This window comes from Corvus kubaryi, unplaced genomic scaffold (genome assembly GCF_017639235.1).
Source record: "Corvus kubaryi isolate FWS band 111438036 unplaced genomic scaffold, C.kubaryi_AGA036_p1.0 37398, whole genome shotgun sequence".
In the NCBI taxonomy this organism is placed as follows: Eukaryota; Metazoa; Chordata; class Aves; order Passeriformes; family Corvidae; genus Corvus; species Corvus kubaryi.
In genome coordinates, this window is record NW_024581137.1 from 54,547,998 (window position 1) to 54,572,822 (window position 24,825).

Sequence of the window (24,825 nt, forward strand, 5' to 3'; positions counted from 1 at the left end):
CAAGGATATGTTGACAACAAACACCCACAATTTAAGTTACTGCTTTCCATCCCATCTCCTGGCCCCCCTGCAGTCTGTGGGCCAAACACAGGGTTGGAATGTGTTTTCAGGTCTGTTCTGTGCAATTAAAAGTACAAGCAGAGCAGAACTTCTACGAGCTTTCCTCATTCAAGATGAGCCATTGTGCAAGGCTTTTGATTCAATATACCTCCCTGAGGTATTTCTCAGCTAGAAATCAAATTAAAGACAGAAGGGCAACATAAAAAAACACAAGAGTTCACTTTCATGTACCAATGTGACAGCAGGTGAAGACATTCCTCACATAAGCACCCATCAAGCCGAACTGATTTCCCTCACATCACTTAAATATTCTGAAGGAAAGGAAGAAAATTACTCATTTCCATTTCCACTTGTCACCTACATACAGATGAATATCTATTTTTAGAAAAGGAAACAGCACATAGCACATTTAAATAGCTTTCAACAGCTATATTGCTTAGGGCAGCAAAAGCCCATCAATCTAGCTGAAATTATACAGCCCATGACAGAATTCCCTGCTTTCTTCCCCACTCCTTGAAGGGTCACTTAATGCATGAGTAATTTTGCTGCATAACAAAATTAATCTGCAGTGCAATACAATTACGTTCAATAAATAAAATAGAGAAGTCTTCTTGCCGGCTGCATGACTGGAACCCAAATCTCACAGAACTGGGGACTCAATTCTATCTAGCATATGACAGCACTAAGTAGGTGCTGTTGATAGTAAATAGGTCATGTTGGTATTCAAAGCTTCATCCCATGCATTCAAACCACAATAAACAGAAGTACAACTTGCAGAAGCTGCTGCAAAATGCTACCAATAATCACAGCCCAGAAGAAAATATCAATGAAACCAGCAGCACCTAAATCAGCAACACATTCCCCGTAACTGCTCTTTGCTCTTCCACAGCCCCTGATATTGAAGGAAATTTAATGGCATTTCTGAACTTTCAGCCTCTCAACAGTCCCTGCACGTAGATGACAAGTCTTAAAAGTAATTCTGTTCTACAAGAGTTAAACCTGTGCAAGTCCTGGCATTTAAAGGGATACATGGATGTGCCTGTTCTGAGTTAGGAGTTGCTGGATTTCCAAATGCCATTGTAATTGTGGTGTGGGAGGGGACACACCCAGGTCCTGAAGAAGTGACTCCCAACTCCCACAGCACTCCAGCAGTTAAGACTCAGAAAACAGAAGTTTACCCACAGTGTCATTGAGTGGTTTGGGTTGGAAGGGACCTTAAAGATCACTTAATTCCAATCCCCCTGCCATGGGCAGGAATAGCCACTAGCCCAGGTTGCTCAGAGCCCCATCCAACCTGGCCTTGAACACTTCTAGGGATGGGGCACCCACAGCTTCTCCAGGTAACCTGTGCCAGGGCCTCACCATCCTCACAGTAAAGCATTCCTTATTCCCATCTAATCTAAATCTCTCCTCTTTTAGTTTACAGCCATTGCCCTTTGTCCTATCACTATTTGTCTGTGTAAAACATCACTCTCCCAATGCAAAAAACTGAGGGACTTGACACCCACAGGCCTCATATCCCAGATCACTGCTCTAAGCATTAGCTTTGGGGCTAGAACAGGCTTCTCCACCCCCCCGTGTTTGATCCGAAGAACCACACACCCCAGGAGGAGAACCAAAGTGACCTTCAAGAGGGTGGGCCAAAGGGGCTTAAAGTTTTGTGATTGAGACAAGGCCGCATCAGATATTACAGAGGAGATAAGGAAAAAGATCTCAAAGCTCAGTAGAAGGACAGGATGCTTCAGACCTCAACTGATGGATGGGTGTCAGCTCTTAACTTTAAAATGTACCCTCCCCCTGAAAGAGCTGCATGTTAGAAGCAGCTCCTGGTTCAAGCATCAGGAAACAGGGAAAGTTAGCCAAACTCATAAGGCAATCTAAGGTTCAAGATACTTGAAAAAGAATTTTGAAGTGTCAAGGTTTAAACAAGAACATTTCTTTCACTTCATCCTTAATAAAATACTATTGTTGCCAAAACCACAGTTTCATACTGATGTGGTCCTTTGAACTGGATCAGTGATTGACAGGACTGTGTCAGTGTTAAACAAAATTAAACATTCTTTCGGATAACTGGTAACACAAGAGGTATCAAGAGAATTTCTGAAAGGTATCAAGAAGGATTATCAGTACAGGAGAAAGAATGACTCGCCATCCCAGTGTCACTGGATGCCCATAAGGCATTCTGGATCATTATTTATAACCCTAAAAACATCTGCTGACTTCAGAGGTTTAAAACAGCACTTTCCTTAAGAACGATGAGACTCAGGATCTAAATAAAAACTGCAGTTCAGATAATGCTGATGAAGTGGCGTATTTTTAAAAGGTGACTCAAGATACATCCAAGAACATCATGATCCACAAGTGCAGGTTGAAAGGACAAACTCTTCTATGCAACGTGCTAAGTTGAGAGGACAAACTCTTCTGTGTAACATGCTAGTCAAATTCTTGCAAACATCCACAGAACACAGTGATCCCTTATCTTGCACAACTATCTGGAAACCTGCTCACCTTCATCGGCGGGTATTTATGGTAAGGAGCTGCTCCCGTGGCCAGTTCAATAGCAGTGATCCCAAAGCTCCAGATGTCTGCCTTGAAATCATATCCTCTGACCTGAAAAACATTAGAGGATGTTATTATGTGCCTCTTACTGTCCTACACTACCATCCCTTTCACACACCCTTCCCCCAGAATTTGGAAAGACCAGCACTATAGGGATGGAAAGAACACTTTCCCCCTCCTCTTCCCCCAGCTCCTTATACCTTCAAGGAGGTGTTTTAGAAGTCACAGTCTGATAAAAATCATGGTTGTGCACTGTACAACCAGGACTGCTCTGCCATAAAACTCTGCTGCAGAACATAAAGGGGCACTGGGCTAACCCAGGCTCTGACTTCTACACACAGACACAGAGAGTCATTACACAGTGTAATAAAACTCTCATAGTTAATAGATGGGCTGCTACCCCTTGGGACACCCGCCTCACTACACTTTTAGTCAACCACTTAATCAATCTGACTGCAAACATGCTCCATCCTGGAACTTCACGACACACCAGCCCAGGAAAAGCCCCTCATTCCTGCCTACAGACTAATGTTTCCCTCCACTAATTAACAGTAGCTTCTGCACTTGACATTAAACACAGGCTTGTTCAAGAAAATTTATAGCATTTACTTCCCCTCCTGCACAGGAAAAAATATTTCATATGCCAAAGCGGTTACTTCCTCATTATCATTAGGTAATACTTTGGCACTTGCTTTCTCCGCTGCAGGGGAGAGACATTATGTACTAACTTCAAGAGCAGCTCCGAAAATCAAAGCGTTTTGGTTGCTTAGGATGGTTTGTGTTTCTTCTCGCTACACTATGGAAAAATGAAAATTGAATCAGAGCAGAGCTAACAGGGGTATTGTGCTCAGCTAACCTAGCCAGCTTTAGAGAGAGAATCGTGATGAAGCCAAAAAGCATTTCCCTAACTACCTTAAAGATGATCTTGAATCTTGGCAAACTAACAAAAACCCCTCCTGCACTATTTGTCATGTAATACTAGAGCTGGACTGTAACTTGTTATAGAGACAGGAATTTATGTCTTGTACTGATTTCTTTCACCGTGTAAGCATAATTTTCATGAGCTCTAAAAGTCTGAACTGTTTCTTGAAGTGCCTCAGTTTATGGATGCCACGACTTTGAACAGATTTCAAGTCAGTTAAATGAACAAGCACAGATATCTAATACAATTTAAAAGAGCACAGGGCACAAAGAAATAGGCTGTAAGGGTGATTTTTAGTCCTCTCACACTAGTTTTAGGTTTTGAGAATAACTTTTGGGCATTTCTTAGCTCCATCTTTTAGTTACTCTTGCAGCACACCAAGACACTGTACAACTCTCCATTCCCTGACAAGATTTTAACTGTTTAGTGTGTGGGATTTTTTTAAATTATTTCACATAATCCTGCTTGCAAGTGAAAGCTATAAAGCTCAAAACTGTCTGCAGCAGTTCATCTTGACATCTGTCCAATACATTAGTCACCCCCCTGCAGTTAGTTTATATCAACTACATTTACTTTTCTCATCAACTTCTTTCTTTCGCCATAAATCAAGTGACCATACATTAAAAGACAACGTTGAGTTATCAAATATTAACATTCTGAAGGAATTTAATGGTGCTGAAGTAAACCAGATGGAATTGGGTCGACAATATCTACATGTGAAAGGCCAACCTAGAGCAAGCCCTCTGTCCCTTTTCCCGGCTGGATCCAGTGGCTCAGAGTGACACCTGCTGGAAGGCAGCAAGATGACCGAATGGACACTGAAGGATTTCACATCAACATCGTCAGCGTCCCGAATACTGCTTTAACGTGGTTACTTGCAACGGGTTAGATGTGCGCAGCCTTGGCGGAGGTACTGCACTCCCCAGAAAACTTACCTCCTTTGGAAACACGTTTGTGGGGAACCATCCCCCACTTTGTCACTGAAAACTTTATTTCCCCTTTTTAGCTCCCTCCTTAAGATATTTTTCCCTTTTGTCCTGAGCATTGCAGCTGCAAAGAGCCTGGAGCAGCACCATTAGGTCCTGGCCAGGCTGCTGTGCCCTGGCCACAACACACAGGACAGAAAAGCAAGGGACAGCTCTGATCTAGCTTTGGAAACACTACATACTCTATTTTTATTTATTTTAAATCAGCATTAAATTAAAAAATCCAGAAGAATGTGACAGCAAAGCAGTTCAGAATCAAGTTTGCAAAGACAATCCTGACTTGGGAAGTGTGGCTTTATTCTGCACTGTTAGATCTGCACTCTGAGGAGGCTGCAGCAGTGCTGGAATGCACCAGCCCCTCGGTGCCACCATGGGGAGCCACTGAAAAGGGCAAACATGGAACAAGCCCTTCACCAATAATATATTTAAGCTACTCCAAAATTATCTCCATTCCTCAGGAAGTTTTAGATCCTGGAAAAAATGCATTAAAATGAACTTTAATGCGCTCATATTTAGCTGCACCTAATTTTAGATAAAGATATCCATGAGGGTCTTATTCAAGTTCCTTCCAAGCTTCAGAATATTTTACTGTGAGCAATAGCAAAGAGAAATGCATCAAGGTGGATTTACTGCAATAAAACAATGTTTTCCTCAAATATTTCTGGTTTAAAAATTTGGAAAGAAAAATGGAAACCTATTTACAGCCAGTTATACAGCACACCTGTCAGAAACCCAGCCCCCCTGTCAAACTGACTTTAAGGGGATGATGGATAATTTTGGAATGCTCATGGCACTGAACATCAATGCCACTGACAGCTACTGCAAATGTCTTGGTAAGACTGTGGTGTGATTTTCTCTGTGGATCTTCCTCAGCAATGGGCAGCAGTTTTACATTAAACAGAGTTTCCAGGTGTCCTTCATCAGAAGTCACACAGACAAAGCTTCTGTAGTTTAGTCTAGAAGCAGTGGAGGACAAAAAAATGACATTTCTCCATGCAAGGCGAAGAAGTACGACATCTTTTAGTGAGCCAAAAGAGCAGAGGAAGAAGGGGAAAATGCAAGCATTCCTTAGCATTTAGAGCCTGGATACTCACAAGCCAAGTGAAGTTAAAAACCTGAATGAAGTCAAATGAATGCTATTTTACTGAATTAACTCCCCACTCTGACATGTCACAACTAACTACCCCGAATTCTTATGTTTGCAGATGCAGAAGAGCATTTCACTGAGCTGTGTATGTGCATATTTACCACGTGTGAAACTATTTATACTCTATCTCACATTTATGCAAAAGGGAGGGGCAGGTTAATCTTCTTTATGCAACAGCTGAGCTGTCCCATCCTCACCTTAGGCAGGAGCCTGAAGAGAAGCAATGGGGCACAAACCTACTGAACATTTAACATTCCCCAGTACTAGTCTGGCTGTAATAGGCAAGTCAAAGAAAATCCTGTGGTTTTAATAAAACCCTTCAGGATGTCAAATTATCATCTTAGTTTGAAATAAATATAGTCATTGCTGATAACAGGGAATTCCAGGTGCAGATCATCTCAGAGGACACTGGGAAAAACAATTCACCTGCTCCATAACTTCTGGTGCCATCCAGCAAGGTGTGCCCACAAAAGTTTTCCTGACTTTATTCCTGGTAATGTCACCACCAGTGGCCAGGAACGCGCTAACACCAAAGTCTGGAAAGAAAACAAAAGCAGAATTTATTAAGAACACACATCCTGAGCAAACTGAAGGGCTGTCCCTTCTTTCCCCTCATATTCCCAGCCACCTATTAAGTACCAGACCATGCAGTCACGCATGAGGGGTTTCCTAATAAAGGAGGAATGATCAACAGTTAGCTAAGAGTGCTGGTACATGAACTGCCATTCAGCAGTTCACCATTCAGTTCCTGGGGACAGCAGAGCTTTCAGCCCTGGCTGGCAGAGAGGAAAATTCCACTTTCCCTTACAGCCCACTGGTCACATTAGAGGCTGCCCACACTCCCCCAGCAGCCCTGCTGCTGTACAAACCTGCCCTGCCAGCCAGAGCTTTATTTACATTTGCATGCACACATAACTGTACTGACCCTCAAGCAGCATCCTGTAATGTCCACAGCAATCAAGCTGGGTGCAGAGAAAGGCCCTTGAGAACATTTCACTGTCCTGAGGTATCAGCCCCTTAGTCTGGATGCTGTATTACCAGAATATGCTTTATTTGATAATCCTCCATGACCCAAATGCTCAGTGCTTTAACAGGACCTTGGACTGGTTCCTGATGATACTGAACATGCCACAGTCCAGCACCAGCATCCCAGGGAAGCCTCACAGACAGTGATTCACACCCTGCACAGAATCACTCCACCTGAAACACCTTTCACACACCAGGATGCTCAAAGATGCCCTTTGCATTCACTGGTAATTGCATTTCTTGGAATAAATCACTCTTTTATGTGAAAACTATGCTGTAACCTCATGTTTTATGCAATTAAGAATGACATGGAAAACAGCATCTGTCACCAGCAGCAGCATACAGGGATAGCAATGGGATAAAGTATGTTTGTTCAGAGAAGAGCATTACAAAAGACCTGGCACCCAGGTCATTCAAGAGAGGATGGCACTTTGTTTGGAGGAAGAAAACAATCAAGTGACAGGGAAACTGTTAACACAGAACTGTGTATTTCTTCCCAATCTGCTCCAAACTACATTATTTATGCACTGCTGAATTACAGGCCAGCAACAGGCCTATAACTCAATATATAACTCAATTCCTCATAACTTTATCCACACATACTTTTTTTTTTTTTTTAAACACAGTACAAGCAATCAAAATCTCAAATGCCATTTTTGAGGCTGATGACAGGCTTGGGGGGCAAATCTCTGAAACTACAGGGCTATTTAACATAAAATCAGAACATAATTGATCACAACTGCTTTGAAAATTCTTGAAACTCTGCTGACAGTTAACTGTCAATGTAAAAGCCTTTGCCTCTATGGCCAGAGGAGCCAGAGCTACTGCATGGCTTAAGGATGTCATATTGAAGAACTAACTGCAACATAAGATACCTCCTTACAATTTGCAAGTCATGGCATTATTATGAGGACTGTCCCAAGTTTCCCTCTGCATCACACCAGCAGTTCAATGAGTCACTTCTCATCAGTATTTCAATATTTGAGAAACACCTCTGAAGTTATCACTCAGAAGAAGATGCTGAAAGCTCACTTCAGTTAGAGACTTCCAGGACAGGAAGTTAGTGCTTACTCAAGTACTAGACATGGGTAACTGCAAGGTGACATTAAAGAAAGTTGCATAGAAATCACAGGGTTAAAACCAGCACTAACAAAAGCCTATCATTAGGATTTAGCTCTTCCAGATGTGCTGTCCTGTTCTTTTCCTGTTCCTAAAGGCATCCTTGGCTCCCTGCTACCCTTGAAGTTTTAGCACACCTAGATGGATCACTGTCCCCATCAGCACTGCAATTTTTATTTTTCTGGAAACCCACATTTTGCAACAATGATTTTTGTTTTGAGATCTTCTATGTGACCCTTGCTTTTCTCAGAAACCGAACAAGCTTCCTAAAAGACTCAGAGTAAAGTTGCCTTTTACTGCTCATTACAGGAAGTCTCGCAAGATCTATTGTTCTAAACACAAGAGCAATTGGAAGTTCTTTTAAATAAGATAATACTAATAGAAACTTGTCCAAGTGCCATCAGCATTTTATTGTGATGTGCTGTATTTGAACTTGCACATATTATCTTACCTCAAGTTTCCATGCAGTCATTTTGAGGGGAAAGGAAATGCCATTCAAAGCAAAAGCATTCCAGCAGTAAAAACACAAGTCCTTTACACAGTATTCACCACATCTCACATCAAACATGGGTTTATAAATTCCAGATGGAAATCAGGCCCCTACATCTGCCATCTGAAGAAAGCTTAAATGGAATTAAAGTTTATTTCATTACATGGTTGATTTATTTAATGTTTTCCCAATTAATTTCCCTCATTTCCAGTGGGCTAAAACAGGCTCACACAGCCTGTGCTACTCTGCTGTAAGGAATAACTTTGAGACCATCTTCTCAAATGTCATCTTACTAACTTTATCCAAGCCCCAGCTATTCAGATAAGAATGCACCTGCTCTCAGGAAATATCTGCAAAGCAATAAAACACAACCCCAACCACAAGTTCAGGTTCAATTCCTACTTCAGAGCACTTGGTACCATCTGCGCCTCAGTCTCTCTGTCCCCAGAAAGGTTAAAACAGAACTAGGTTATTGCAAATGAATTTAACTCTAGAAAATGGGAAAATCCATGAAATTCAGGATAGCTCTGAAGTGTTTACACATTCATACTCTTCCTTGGCAGCTCGGAGTTTACATTGGCTCACTACAGTGATAACTGGAAAGGACTGAATCACCAGAGACAGGGAGGAATTGGAAACGGTTGGACCTGGCTTGCAATACCAGTAACCACCACTGCTGGGGATCCACCGACTGTCAGATATCCTAAAGGAGCCCAAAAATTGCAGACCTCCAGCAATCTGATAGCAAATAAGTCTCCAGGGTGTCTGGATCTTTTTTTTTTTTTTTTTTTTTTTCTGAAGCAATGTAGAAAAGATTCATCTGTTGGAGCTGTTCCAGTCATTTAAACCAAAGACTACTAAAAAAACCCCCACAAAGATGTGTATCTCCGGACTCTCCTATCACAGCAAAACCAATCCAGGATGGGAATGTCAATTTTGCTGATGCAGGCTCTGCACAAAACATGGCCAATTTTGTCTCTTCCAGCAGAAACATGTGTTGCAAACTACATATCCTACAGGACGCTCTACAGTGGCAATGAAGTTGCAGAGTAGTGTTTGAAAAAGCATGGTATGAGGCAACAATTCCTGATAATAAGGTATCCAAACTGTCAAACTTAAAAACTACTCTGGCCACTCGGGAAACATAGAAGATGGAAAGAAACACCCAGTACAAACAACTCACCAACACAAGAATGCTGTGGCAGGACCACATCACAACAGGTACCAGTGCAGGTGTGTCTCTCAGGAACATACATTTCTACCGTATTCTAGATTGTTCTATCCAAATCTAGAAGTCAGCTGTTAAAAATCAGCTCTCCTTGGCCATCTCATATTGTAACATTACCTTAATTCTAAAAAGCCCAAGTACCTGCTACCGCATGTAGCTACCTACAGGTACATAGAAGGGAAAGAAAGGAAGAATACGGACTAAGAGCCAGGACCAAAACCTGCTGATATCAGAAGGGCTCCTACAGAGTTTGACGGGCTTGGATCAGACCCTAAAGCAGTTTTCAACCAACAGGGGCAGAAAAACATAATAATTCAATTTTGACTTCAAAATCACTCAGAGCTGTCTTTAAACAAAAAGTATTTCAGAAGACAGCACTAAGTGGTTTTTTCACCGGTCACCTTCCTTCTTGTTCAGTTGTTCACCATCAGAAAATACCTGCAGTTGTACTTAGTGCTTTCCTGCAAATCTTAAAGCTTTTAGAGCACTGAAGATGAATAAAACTGGCAGCAAGAAGAGGAAGGCAGTGATAAATAGCAATTTTGTGCTGAGAACGCAGCAGGTGGTAGGACACCAGATAAAAAGAAGATTAGTGGAGAACAAGAATCAAAGGCTTCTTTCCTTTTAAAGTCTAGATGGATACACAGTGGTATTGGATCTGTAAATGCACACTTGTCCTCCTACTTCGCAAAATAACTTCAGGATGACAAAACCCAGGCTGGGTGACGCCACCCATCGCCTTCTGAGACATTCACAAGTGGTTTCAACAATCAAATAGTGCAACATCTCTTCAGGAAACACAGATAGTACAAGTGACACAAAGAAAAAGTTATTTCACAACATGCTTCTGCAGGTCCTAAAAGTCTCCACCAATCACAGAGAAAAATACTTTCGGCCCTTTTTTTGAAAGGGAGAAGAGGCTCTGAGGTGTTCATGATACAACACAGACTCCTCGAGTGAGCCCTGCAATCAACACTTCCCTCCCAAGTTAGATTTGTGCCTTGCCCCTTGTTCAGGCAATTTAATCTCCCAAAGTTAAGAGTTTCCTAAGGGAAAGTGGGGAATGACACTGCCTGCATCATAGCTCGATGTTTATGTAGAGCGCTATTTTAGTACAATGAATTAAGAGCAGTCAGGAACACAGCGAACCGGTGACAAGCTGGCATGGATTTGTGGAAAGTTACACAAATTCAGTTACACAAGTTTTGCCTGGCCTTAACTATCCCCGTTTTATAAATAGATAAAGAGAGAGGGGTTAGGCACTTTGCCCAGGATCAATTAGCAAGTCCTGAACGACTTAGTGAAATCTCAATCTACTTCAACTGCTTGGCAACATGGCCTGCCCAGGCCATGGCTGACCCTCCAGGCACCTCTCGGGAGTGCGCATTAAGAATTCTCTGGTTTTAAATCCTGAAGCCATTGTGTGACTGTCTCCACAACCAAAAAATCCACACACGGAGGGATGCATGCCTCAGCCTTCGGCAGACACTTCTATTGTCACATTCAATCTCACAGGGGTGGGTGACAGCATTATTTAATATCTCCGTGGATAAAATCAGGGGGAAAAAAAGATTTCGTCTGCATTCAGTCTCAGTAGCATGCTCACATCACGCCATGGCTGGAGCATGCCTCATACTGAGCAAGTCTCATACACCCTGGGAGAGATTCCCCTCAACCTCTCCCATCCTTTCCCAGTCTATCAAGACATTCACTTCATTTCACACTAATTTGTAGGTCCTGCATTATTAAATAAACTGACAAATGCAAAGCCTTGCTTACTGTGAGAAGCCATCTCCTGGTTTATGCAGCAATATTGGTGCCAATACAGTTTTATGTTGACAGAGTGTTTTTATCCGTGCACTTTTAGACTCCAGGGAGCTGATAAATGCCAGGGCTAAGAGGTTTTATGCTCTGATTAAAAGAAATGAAGTAATTGCCATGGAGAGGCTGGAACACAAAAGAACATGGCTATCTCCATTTACATTGCAACCACTGTCAGCACAGGCCAGAACAACGGTATCTGGGAAAGAGTCCTGCTCTCTCCAGAAGACAGATTAATCCAGTGTGCAGGAAAACGCTTCAAACTGAGAAAGCGACACTCTGAATTGTAACAGGCTCCAAAAACTTGGTGCCAAGCCACAAGCTCAAGCCAGTGCCCTTGGGGAAAAAAAGAGGAATGTTAAGATAGAAGCAAACTGCCTCACTTTAGGTCTCGCTGCTCAGCTGGATCTGTTAAAGGCAATTTTCTCCTTGGTTCAGTGGATGCACTTTTTGAAAGCCAAAGGAGCGACAAGAGTTAAAAATAGAGTCATGAGTAAAAATAAGACTTGGGGAGGAGTTCCAAGCTGGGAATTTGTGCAGGCCATTAGAGGAATTTTTAGAATTCCCACTTCCAGCAGATGCCCCCAAGCTCACAGATTTCTCCTCCATCTCTTTACCTGCAGCCGCCTCAGCTCACAGTGCTCCCACAGTGGCTTTCCCCATATGCACAACCACAAATTCAGGGTTACAAACAGAACCTGAGAAAAGTCTGACACACGTTCATCAAGCTGCTTCTTCTGTTTAGCCTTAACAGAAATCGCACAGCCAAAAATTCACAAGAGGCTTTAATTTTCACTAGTTAGAATGGTGTAATACTGCAGCAAAATTACTGCCATGAATTCCATACAGTGAAAGTTTCCAGCAATTAAATTCACTGACACACTGTGGAGGTACAGTCCTGCAGTGCCGTTTCCACCACTCAATCTCAAATGCACCTTTGCTTTTTTCCTCAAAGGATGTCCAGATTGAGATGTACATTCCTCATTTACATTTAAGAATTACATTTCATCTGGAACAAGAAACAGGAATTGTGTCAAGCAGTAGGAAACACACAGGAACATAAGGTCACGAAAGTCAAAGATTGAATAAGACCTTCTTAACAACTGTTCACAGGCAGTTTAGATAGAGGAATGGCAGACAGGAAGGAGTCATTATAAAAGAATGGAAGTCTTTCTTCCCTGCTACATGATTTAAATTTTTCATGTATACCAAACCAGCTCCTTGCAGGGAGGTGCCCCATTCACTCCAACCCTCAGGCTACATTCCACAGCTGATCAATCTTTTGTTTTTTATCTCCTGGTGTAACTCTCCAGCGAAACTTAGGAGCGTTTGTTTCATGGGAACGCAGTGATGTCATCCAGCTCATAATTGAAGCACTCAACAATCAACAGAATTATTCATAATATGCATTAATATTATTGTCAAAGGCAAGTGCTTTGATCTCGCTGAAACAAATCTCTTTTTATTTGGCTTGTTTTGCTTCCAGCATTTTCTCCTCGAAAAATTCCCAAGAAATTTTGCTACTTCATCCTGGGTCAGGAGGCAATGAAGTTTAAGTGTCAGAAATTCCCACAGAAACAAAATCTCACGTTACGACCAGGTCAGGTTCTTCTCTATTATTTATTCATTTACTTCCATTTCTTCAAGTCATCAGCTGCCTCTACAGAAACGAAAGTGCTTCCTGCCACCGTGGTGAACGCTCTGACCTAGGTTTAGTGGCCCTGCTAGGTTTAGTGGCTGATGAAAGGTGTAGGGTTGGGCCTTCTGCATGTTGGAAGAAAGAATTTGTAAAGAGAGAATTTTGCACATCTCACAACGCTGCTTTCGCAGGATTTGCAGAGAGATGGATTTCATCATTTAAATGTTGCACAGATAAACCACGAGTAGTTCAGTCTAGGGGAATGTGTACAATCACAGACAAAATAAATCCTCTGAAATTCATAGACCAGTCAACCTTAAATCTATTTATCAACTAAAAACTGCTCAGCAGAAAAAATACACGAACAGGTACCTAGTGCCAGTGAGCCTTAATACAAAAAAGCCAATCCCTGGCATCCTTGTGGGAGAGAAACACAAGCAGCTTTCTCTAGGCTGGCAGAAACACTTGGAGTTACAGCTATTTGCAGCCTCTCCCAGAACAGCATCAAAAGCTCCATGCAATTACAAATCCTAAGTGTTATCTTGGCCCCATTATGGAAAAAACTGTAGGATTTCACCGTATAAAGTTTGCTCCTTTGAGCGTTTTAGGAGCCACTCCCTACCTTCCATCAGCTGCCACACAACTGAATTATTTACACCTCATTTGAAATAGAACAGCAGGCATTAAGGGTACCAGGAAACTTAAAAAAGGAAACAGGGCAACTTCAGATTTTAAACAGAAACAGGTGTTATGTCCTGTAAAAGGGCTTATTGTCCTCTGCAGAGAGGAGAGCTACCTAGAAAATACTGCTTGCAACATGTTCTACCTCCTGGTGGAAAACCGACACCTTTCATTCCAAGATGCAATGCCAGGCATAGATATTCCAAAATAATAAACAATGCTACAGGCACTCCTCCCTCACACAACAGTCACTGCCTCATCCCTAAACTCCCAGCACACTGGCTTGACCCACTGCTGTGCCTCTACCAGCAGGACAGGGCACTAAAGAAGAGACGTCATCACACAGAGATACGGCTCTTCCCAATTAAATATGGGATTGAAAATGTTACACATGTATAGGGATGTTTGCCAAGCTGGCAGGACTGGACAAGAGCTCTGCCCCCAGCTAGAGGTGGCACAAAGGACTGGAAAGGCACTACAAGATCCACAGCAAAGGCACTACAAGATCCACGGGAAGAACACAATACTGAGGGAAAGGAGAACTGGAGAAAAATTGTACTCAGGATAGGAAAACAGCACACTGGGAAAAGAAGGATAAACAAATATCACAAGTTCTAAATGTACTCTCTAAAAGTCTTGGCTTACTTAATAATCTGCAATAATAATAGTAATAATCAAAAACTCAGAATAGTTTGGGTTGGAAGGGACCTTTAATGGTCATCTTGTCCAACCCCTGCCATGGGCAGGGACACCTTCAACCAGAACAGGTTGCTCAGAGTCCCATTAAACCCTGAATGTTTCAGGGATGGGGCATAATTCTTGATTTCTGGAAAGAAGAGTGAAGTCTGCAGGAACATGTATGAAATAAAATACTGGAAGAGGATCAGGGGGGAAACACACCACACAGTACCCTTTTCCCCATGGTCTATCCCCATGCAGGACTGTTTCCAGGACACCTCTGTTGCTGCAGCTCCTGTCAGCAGTGACTGCAGCAGACATCTCCAGACAGATCTGTATGAGCTAAAGCAACTGTCTTAACAGCTTTTCTTTGCATGACTGCTTCCAAGACTTCCAGCTCACCCCAGTTTGGGTTGGGCCAGGGCAGCCACTCAAACACCCTCTCTGCTATCCAGCTCAACTGAAGCAGAGCAAGGAGCATCCACAGGAGCAGTCTGACCGGCTGATCTTTCCTTAAATGACTTTTACCATCAGATATGCCCATTTCCTTCTGATGGATCTGTCCACCCTTCACCAGAGGCCTTTCAAAAACCACCTCACACGTCAGTGATAAATCGGTGAGGTCTGTGCACTCCACTTCCAAGCCTATAAACTTGCTGATACAAAAATCTGACTAGCTGATGCCAAGAACTTTATCTGATCTATTGATTGTGAGGACTTCACAGACAAATGATTTATATCTGCTGATTGTCATTATTCCAAGTATTTTAAGATAACAAGACATAATACACTCTGGGTTGGTTTTTCATTTTGGTTTGTGGTTTGTTTATTGTTGGGGTTTTTTGTTTGTTTTATGAACCGTGGAGCTTTTTGAAGCTAACATTTTTATGTAGGTTTCTCCTTGATCATTAAACTATTTCTTTGGATATGCAGTTATGCCTAAAGTTTACTCAAAGCTACCAGGAAAGTTACCTGCAATTTGCACTGAGCCATCTTCTCCAAGAAGAATATTTCCTGCTTTCACATCCCTGCAAAAAGATAAAGCAACAGTAAGTGTTAAGTCATTAAATCTTTCCTTCAACCTACAAAAATACATTAAAAGGTTATTATTTCTTATACTTTGTTTCTGACATTAGTACTTCTTGCCTCAAATAATGCAGAAATAGTAGGGACTTAACATCAATTGTAACTTCAGTAGACAGGCACTAAGTAGTATTTGTATGATTTATACTTCAGGTACTACACACAGAAAAAAAAAATTAAAACTGCAGAAGGTACCCTTAAAAATGCAAGGAAACCTGGTTTGTCCCAGGTTCTTAGAGTTAGCTAAAAAAGTGAAAAGTGAACCTAGTACTGGCTGGATACTCATGTACCCCTTTAGGAGGAGAGACTTCAAGAGACAGTGAATTGATCTTGTCTCACTTCCACTGAATGCATCCTGTTCTCCCCCAGCCCCACATCTCACTGCTCTCCAGCCCTGCCCAGGAAATCAGTATAGCCCCATACACTAGTCAAAATCCAGAGAGCAGAAAAATGTTGTTTGCTCCTAGCTTAATGAGCAGAACCACATTATCCTGGTCAGTGAAAAAATGTCTCCATGTTATCTTTTTTTTTTTTTAATGAACAAGCACCCAAGAGCATCCAGTATGTGCTATGAATGTTTTGTACTATCCTCTTTCTAGCCAGAAGCTCTGGTTTTCAGGTTAACAGCAACAGTTTTCCATCCTTGAGGGGAATGCTACTTTCACTGCAAACACTTTGAAGTTTTCCAGTTTGTTTTCACAGGCTGCTCCCCACGCCAAGCCAAGAGCAGCACTTCATAGTTGACACTCCTGTTCATCAGCATGGCTGCTAAGCTTGCACTGCCCAGGAGCCCCTGTGAAACAGGAGCAAAAAGAGGAAAACAACCCCAAAACAAGCAGATTTTCCCTCCACTGCCTTTGGCAAATATTCCAAATCCTTTCACATACAGAAAAGTCCAAAGCTATTTTTTCCTCTCCTCCCTAGTGCATCATGAGAACAGAACTGGTGAGATGGCCTGGCCAAAGAGCTCCAGTCAGGCCCTGGAAATCTCCTCCTTCCTGGCTTTGCTATTCTGAAGAGAAGGCTGGGCCACTGCCAGTTCCAGGCCAGGATAATTTTAAACACATCCTCTCCAGCACAAGCATTTGTCAGATTCTTCCCAATACTCAGTCTAGGACAATGGCATGACAAGGCTTTTCCCCAGCACACTGCAGAACAAAAACTGTCCATAAGACAGTCCCACTAAAGATGAACAGCAAACTGCAGCTGACAGCACCTTTAGCCTTCTAACAGGTATTTCAAATCCTGCCAAATGTACATGTCTTGCTACCAGTGCCCATCCTGGAGCCTAATCCCAGTTTGAAGAACAGGTGTGAGAGCAAGTACAGGAAAAATTCTAATTTGCTTTGATAATGAAGATGTGTCATATAACTTCACAGTTTCATACAGATCTGATAGCCTCAAGAAGCTGACTTTCCCTTCCAGAAGCATGATTTTTGCTTTCTTCCTGCAACCAGCACCTGTAGCTGTTGCAGACAGCACAGCATCCGTGGATGGAGGCTCTTAAACACATGAAGGACCTAAAGGGATTAAATGCAGAAGTCACCAGGTGGCTACACCACCCCCTTAGCATCTATTGGTCAAATCCAATATAATTGGTGCTGTTGAACTAATTGTCATGAGAGACACAAACCTGACTGAGCCCTGCACTCCCACAAAGTGTTCATGGACCATAACAAGGAGGAATGGAAAAGCTCCCTGCCAATATTTAGGTAGAAGATGCCTTTGGGATCCAGCCCCAGGAGCACAGTGCCAAAGTCTGCTGTGTCCTAGGCAAGGAGCTGGCTCACACAGTGTGAAATGTGCCTGGCACAGGCACAGCCACCTCCAGGAATCCCCCAAACACCAGTCCTAGTTCAGAGGGAACACAGGGCGTTCAGGAAACTCTCCAATCCTACTGGAAATGTTTACCCACAGCTGATTCTCCTGTGACAGCCAGGATGCACGAGGCCCTGCCAGTTCCAGGTTACAGGGAAAGAAACAGCATGCACGAGGTTGCCTGTTGAAGTTATTAATTGTCTTACTGGAGTAAGAGTAATTTCCTCTTCCATCTGTACTTCAAGGCAGCCCAGGATGCTGGAGCATTTCCCCAGTAAGCTGGGCCATGCAGTATTGTGTAGCCTTTCCAAACTTCCCCTCTGGCGGAACTGCACGTGTGGCTCACCAAGCCCCCACAACCGACCCCACTCAGCCACAAAGGAAGTGCCAGGGAAGATTTTAAGCAAAACTATGGATGAAGTCTCAACTATCATGCACTTCACAGTCCAAAACAACTCAGGCAGGTCTCCCTGGTGCAGTAACAGCTGCCAGAAACCAGCAGGCATTCCCTATCACAAAACCATCCCACCACAACAGAGCAAGCTGGACAGGCTTAGAATGCCAGAAGTAGTGAAACAAGCACTCAAATTGAATCCCATAGAAAAAATGAGCCCAAGGACTCCAGGCCCTTAACCCCCTCAAATCAAGAGGCTTGTTTTCTTTTTAATGTCAGCTTGGATTAATTAAAATCCACATATTTTCTCATTGGAAACAAAAGTCAGTAAATATGATGCTTAAAGCTGGTTCAAGAAATTAAAACAAGCCACAGCCACAATATGAAATCCGGGAGGCCAAAACAGCACTGCCAAATATCCAAGTCAAACTGCAGAATTAAATCACTGCTTCATGTGGCACTTCCTCCCAGTGATCAGCCCTCTGCAAAGGCCATTACTCATCCCAGCCCAGCACACTCCACCCCAGAGCAGCAAAACTCATGGGGCAGCAAGATGTCTGTGGACATTGACTCCATTGAGGAGTCACTGTGCCATAGAAGCAATTCCCAGCTTTCCCATTCCCCACCCCAGTGTAACAGGGCATTACAAAGGCACAAATCCCTTTCTTTTAGCATATACTGGTGCAGTGGCAGCATCTTTGAAGTAGGTTCCCCTATAAAATCATACTTAAAATTAAGTAATTGCATTTAAAGCAATGGGGCAGGGGAAAGACGATCAGTGCTTTCCTGTTTATTTTCATCAGGAGATGCTTGTAAACTTGTGAGGTGAATGGCGAGAAGTTTGTTACTCCAGGATATAGTTATTGCCAAGTGTAACAATTTGAAGGCACTTCCCCTTAATGTGGTAATGGCCATATCCTGGGCTGATACACTGATGGTCTGCCTCTGGCATAATTACTATAGTGGAAACAGGAAGCAGCTTTAGGCTTTAGCGTAAACAATAATTATATCACATTTTAAATGAAGTTACAGAAGGCCAGAGTAAGCTTTCTTGTCAATAGCTTAACAAATGCTACAGTAGCTGTGGGCACTCCTGCTCCACAGCTGTCATCTTCCTCTCCTCTAAAGCCTCCAAGAACCCTTCCACAAAATAACCATTATGTTTTTATTTACCTTGTACTCCACAGCCAGAGTGGGAAGAGCGGTTTGGACTCGCTCCAGTGCAGAGCTGGCTTCTGCACATCAGCCTTGAAAAGTTCCACAGCAGGGCAGAAACCCTTCTTCATCTGCATTCCAAACTGTCCCAGTTTGACCAGACATGAGCTACATCACATTAATGCCTCCAGGTTGGGGCTGGGCCATAGGAATGAGGTGCTGTATGACCAAATCTCATCCCAACAACAAAATTACAGCTGAGCTCCAGCTACAGGAGACTTGGGAGCACAGGAAGGCAATGAGATGATGCTCCCCAGTTTTAAGCACCATGTTCCCATATTCCCCACGATTAATTTTTCAATGGGGCACAGGGAAACTACATGAATTGTATCCTGGTGGCTTGTTCCCACTATAAAAAGAGTCCTTAAAATCCTCCTAAATTATCAGATCTGCCCTCATCTGTAGCCCTCAATCCTTGGCCCCACACCATAGTGGTTGTTACAGCCACTGCAAACACAATAGAAGGGACCTGAGCAAAGAGTGTCAACCCCAGGAGCTCTGCAACCCAGCAGTGAGAAGAACTGTCACAGGAGAGGGGAAACAGATAAGCTGTTTACTCTATCTTTGCTTCCAACCTGCTGGCATGTGCCTTTAGAGCACAAAGCTGGCTGTAAGCACAGCCGTGAGTCATTTGCCCATTAGATGCAATTTACATCAACTGCAACAATAAATTTTCATGGACTGAACTCTATAGTGCATAATTTGGCATGAGGAAGGAGTGGTTGGTCCTGCCAAGTTTCATTTAAAAAAACAGAAGGTGAAAGATGCAACAATTACTGTTTTCTGTTAATGGTAATGAATAACTCAAAATATTTATGCTGAATGCCACCAATTGCTGGAGTTGACATGGTTCTGAGTAATTGGTAAAATACTTCCAGGACAGTATCTCTACATACAGTTAAATATGAGGCAATCTGTGACATTTTAAACCAAATGAGTGCTATTGTCTCTCTACCAGCAAACATTCCTCTTCCTTCAATAATATGCTGTACCTGTGTCACGTCTTCCCTTTGCCTTATAAGCAAAGATATAAAAAGCTGGTGACAGGCAAGAGCTTTACCATTTAGAGCTGCAAAATGTAAACTAGGCTTGGAGCGTGCAGGCAGATCAGTATTTTTACACCCTCAAACGTCAGCACGTTCAGTACAACATAGGAGAAGGCATTCAAAGCCATTGTATTGGAAGTGCTGTACATTAGCATGTCCTTGTTCCTGCTCAGAAAAGCTGTGTGCACCAACATTTTCATGCCACAGTGTTGAACATAAAATCCCAAACTCTTGGGTGAGGTGCAATTACTGCCTGTTACAGTATTGTACGTAACTGCAGAGTCGGACTCGGAAACATCTTCCAGAGCTTGAAGGTTTTCCAATGGCAGAGAGCTGGCAGAGCAGCTTCCATACTCCCTGCTGAGCCAGGCATAAACAGAGGGAAGAGAGGGCCAAGTCCACAGCTTGCTTCATCCCTGCTCATCCACAGCCCTCTCAGCAGGTCCTCGTGGCCACTGGCAGCTCGGCCCAGCAGCAGCAGCCAGGCTGCCATAAATTCCAGCAGGGACCAGCCCAGTGACATGCTTTATTGCCCAGGATCAGGGAAGCACAGTGACTGCTTCTTCCCTCTTCTCCGAGCTGCTCTGTCAGCTGCTGGGCTGTGGTAAAAGACCAGGACCTCGACACAGGAGCTGAGCCAGTAGCACAAGGCAACTCATAATTAACTTCAAGGCTCAAACAGTAGAAGCATTTATGAAGCTGCAATGTCATGGGGGCTACATAGGTGGAAATAATTAAAGGCTTTTGAATTATCATTTTAATGGCTGGACAAAGTTAGAAGAATAATCCAATGTTACTGGGAATATTAAAATTTTTGGTTTTTTTTTTTTTTTTTTTTAAAGCAGTCTGAAGCAAGGCTTGAAAGGCAGAAGTGACTGACAGACAGACTGTGGCTTTGCAAACAGAGCCATGCATAGACAAAGCCCACTGGAAAGCACTGTCAGCTTCTGTCACAGAGAGCTTTATGAGTACAGCAAGTACTTGTTTTCTCCCTGCCCTACCCATAAGATCCAGGCAGATCGCTCTGAGTGCAGCAAAGAAACCTCCTGGGAGAGATAACTCCATCCTGTCGCCTGGCATAGGCAAACAGAAACCCCAGTAAGGGCTGCATGAGAAATTCATCTCCCATTGCACTTCATTGTAAAAACATAAAACATCTTTCAGAGGCTCCATAATGTGCTTACTTGGTACAAACCCTCTCAATTTTCTGCCCTTTAGTGCTGTAGAAGTGGACTGCTGCTTTAAGTAGAGGGTTTGGGGCCCAAGAAAGCATGACTCAAATTTGATTTCCTTTAGGTTAACTCGCTGTGTCAGCTCAGACAAGGGACAACTCACTAAAGAAAGCTGCAGGAGATATGCCTGAAATTCACTGTCATCTTGGTTGTCTGAATAGCTATGGGGGCTGGGAAGATGCTGAGGCAGTACAGAAAGAGTTGCAGACTTTGGGCTAACTTGGTGCAAGCCTCTGTTATGAAGGGAGACAGGCAGCAGTGTGTCACATCCCTCACTGTGTCCCTGTCTGTCACACAGCCACCGTTATCGCAGCGCCTGCAATTTTCCTTTATCTCAGCAAATTACATCCAGCTCACACTTCTCGTTCCTGTGCCAACTTTGTTTCTGATGGCTTGGCACTCTCATTAATCCCTTCTCTTCCCACGTGGTTCAATACTAACAGAGGATTAAAGAGAGGTGTGGTTTAAGGCCAGATCCTGCCTGCCTTGGACTCCACCTCCTATCCATGGCCAAACCTCCAGCCCAGCAGCAGTGCTCAAGTAACCTCAACGTGAGGCAAGTTGCTCCAGCTAAATCCGAACCCTCAAAAAACAGTTTTCAAACACATCAGCTCCTTCTGCCAGAAAATAATGCTACAAGCATTGGACCTCCAAACGTGGAGATGATCTAATTACACCAATCCTCACAGCCCCACTTCTTCCTCCTGCAAAAGAGGCCTTTGCTTCACCCATCCACCCCAAAGCACATCACTGCTATAACATCAGCTCATGGCAAGGAGGATTTGCCACACAGCCCATGCTTCTGATTGCCACACAGCCCATGCTTCTGATAACCTTCAGCAGTTAAGGCAAGAGAGAAGCTACATCTCCAACTTCATACACCACATTTAAAGTTTCCCCTATTCTGTCAGAACTTCATGTTTTTTCTCTTGTATAAGGAAAAGACTCTGCCCAGCAGGCTTTGAAATCAAGCTTTTATACGCTGAACAGCAGCTAAAAATGTACCAGGACTTCTTCCACAAATTCATCTATTCAGCCCTTCCATTTCCTGATCCTACCTCCTAAGGACTGCAGTGGGGACAAGGCACAAAGACCCTTTAACGGCTGCTGCCTGAAAAGCAACACACAGAGCAAGCTGTGGAGTCACAAGGTCTGTTCCTACCCCTGGAGGCCCAGATATTTTTGGGATAACCTGCCTTAGTCATTGGTAACAGAAAGAAATAGTCAAGTTATAACATGGTCTTATTTCAGTATTTCATGTCAAATTCTTTCATGTGGAAGGAGGTGGGTTTGCTTCACGTGGCAATACCAGTGACACCACCATACTGCAGTAGGTCTTGGCACGTCATAACATGTTCCTAGTGCTCTAAGAAATAGCAATTTCCAAAAAATTACCATGTGTACATCACCCCAGTTTGAGTACAAGCTGCATCAGGTGGCAGAAGAAACAGGAATGTCAGTGATTCACGTATCTCCCCTCCATGACGGAAAGATGAAAGGTCATTCTGGTAAATATAGAACCAACTTGGATCAAATTAGACCCCAAAAAATTGACATAGGGGAGCTCAAAAAGGTCTCCATTTCCCAAAGGCAGTAAGCACCCTGTTCTGGAGAAGCAGTAAGTGTATCTCTATACACACAAGGTCCAAGGCATTCCCCATGCAGCCAAGAGCTGTCCCTATCTACATAGCCACCCACAGCTCCTGCTCAGCCATGTCTGCAACGTGACACAGGAGGAGAAAGTCAAGACAGCCAGAGCTCACAAAAGACTTGTCAGCAAGACTTCCTTCTCCAAAATCTGTAATATGACAGTTTTAAGCATGACCAGCATAGGAAGAAAGATCTCTATTTCATCCAGTTATTCCCATAAAATGGAGAAAGCAGTTATTAAATCAGGTATCTGTACAATGGAAACAAGTCCTCTCTGCACTCCCAGTCTCCCTTGGTGATGCTTTCCAGACTACCATGAAGAGATAGATTTCTCTATGGCAGTTCCTTGTTTGTTGTCCTAAATGTGTGTGGATTTTGTCTCACCTTTGTTTTTGAAAGTATTCGCTTTACCTTTTAATATCAATGCTTTATTAGAACTCTGTAAGGCAGGATATAATTCAATTCAGTAAACATACAAAAATAATTTCTGATGCAGCCTTGCAAAGTTTTCAAGTGTGTTTAATATGTTACCACACAAATTTAGCAAATGGTCCTTTTCTCCTGCTTTAGCATAACACACAAATGAAAAGACTGCAGTGGTCTGAAGAAATGTTTAAAGCATTTCCACATATGCAGCTTTTAGGATCTATGAAGGCCAGAAATCCTGGTGCACCAAAACAGGGAACACTATCCAAAGGCATCTTTTTGAAGTGAGTTATATTCACATCATGTATTACTCACAGTAGAACAGATGAACAAGACAATTTAAACAATTACTTTGCTGCTGGAGAGATGCTGCAAGAGCCTGTACTGGGTCACCTAGTCTCAGCAATCTACACCAGATTAAGGCATTGACACAAGAAAGATGTCACAAACAGTGTTGTACACGTGTGAATGGCACTTGGTTTCTTCAGAGTAAAAGGTAAGAGTCTGTTACATTTTCACTTGATACATGTAATGCTGCAGACAGTGAACGATTATTCCCCCTGGAAACACATCAAATTCAAATACTCCTGACAATTTGAGAATTGCTAGAAACCACCATTATTTGAGTATACAACTCAGTTATGGATCACTGAACAAAAACCTGTCAGTGCTGTTGAACCTTTAGATCACCCAACCTCTATTTTCCCACTCTTCATTGTATTTTTCCTGCTTCTCATCTCCATGTAGCAAGGCAGAGAGAAAAACCTAAAAACCCCCCTCCCTTTTATAAAAGGCCAGAGTAGTTCTACCGAACAGCTGATTTTCCTTTGGACTAAGCCAAACTTACTTTGAGTAACTGCAGGACACCCAGTGATAAAGTTCAGAGGTAGCACCTGGGTGTGAGGGAAATGACAGTGGGGCAAACACCTGATTGCAACAGCCACACCTTCCGGCATCCCCCTGGAGCCCACCTGGACCCTTGCATTGCAGGGAGTTGCCAAGAGTTGGGGCATATCCTGGAGATGTTGCAGGCCCCCAGCACCCTTTCATTTCAGCAGCCATATCTACCATCAGAGGTTGAAATCCCAGGTTTTTAGACTTCAGAGTAAAGACTGTCTTTATCCACTTTGAGGAAAACTGTCTCCACAGGAGTTATTGTTTCTGGCTGTCTGCAGGTTTGGGATTTACATCTGGTTCATATTATCTCTCTGCAACCACAGGGAATTTTCTTTTTTTTTTTAAACAATGAATTTCTGGATGATGCAGTGGAAGAAACAGCCACCAGGAAAACGTGCTGGTTTGCCAAACCACCACAATACACCCCAGTTGGACTGTACAGAGAGTGGAGGTTCAGTGGTCCTTGGGCCCTTGCCACTGCACAGCAAGGTGTTTATTTGGGAGAACAAATCACGTAGCAGAGTCTAGAGCAGCATCTTGTCCTCCTTCCCACAGAGACACACAACAGTAACATTTCTATTCTTCTGGCTTCTGAATTGTTTACAAATTAAAGCTCTAAAATTCATATTAACTACCAGCTCTAAAGGTTATTTCTACCCATCCCATACTCTAGAAGAGACTAAAGTATCTCTCTGAATAAAAAATTCC

General features: G+C 43.0%; 1 protein-coding gene across 1 annotated transcript in view; it reads right to left on the reverse strand.

Annotated features, from left to right (window-relative positions):
- Positions 1–24,825, reverse strand: part of OXSR1 (oxidative stress responsive kinase 1) — an 87,219-nt gene that overhangs the window by 17,764 nt on the left and 44,630 nt on the right. Inside the window, exons 5-7 of the mRNA XM_042043481.1 lie at positions 15,329–15,384; positions 6,101–6,210; positions 2,569–2,670 (exon numbers count right to left, since the gene is read on the reverse strand). Of these exons, the coding sequence (XP_041899415.1) occupies positions 2,569–2,670; positions 6,101–6,210; positions 15,329–15,384 (268 nt within the window). The remainder of the gene's footprint in view (positions 1–2,568; positions 2,671–6,100; positions 6,211–15,328; positions 15,385–24,825) is intronic.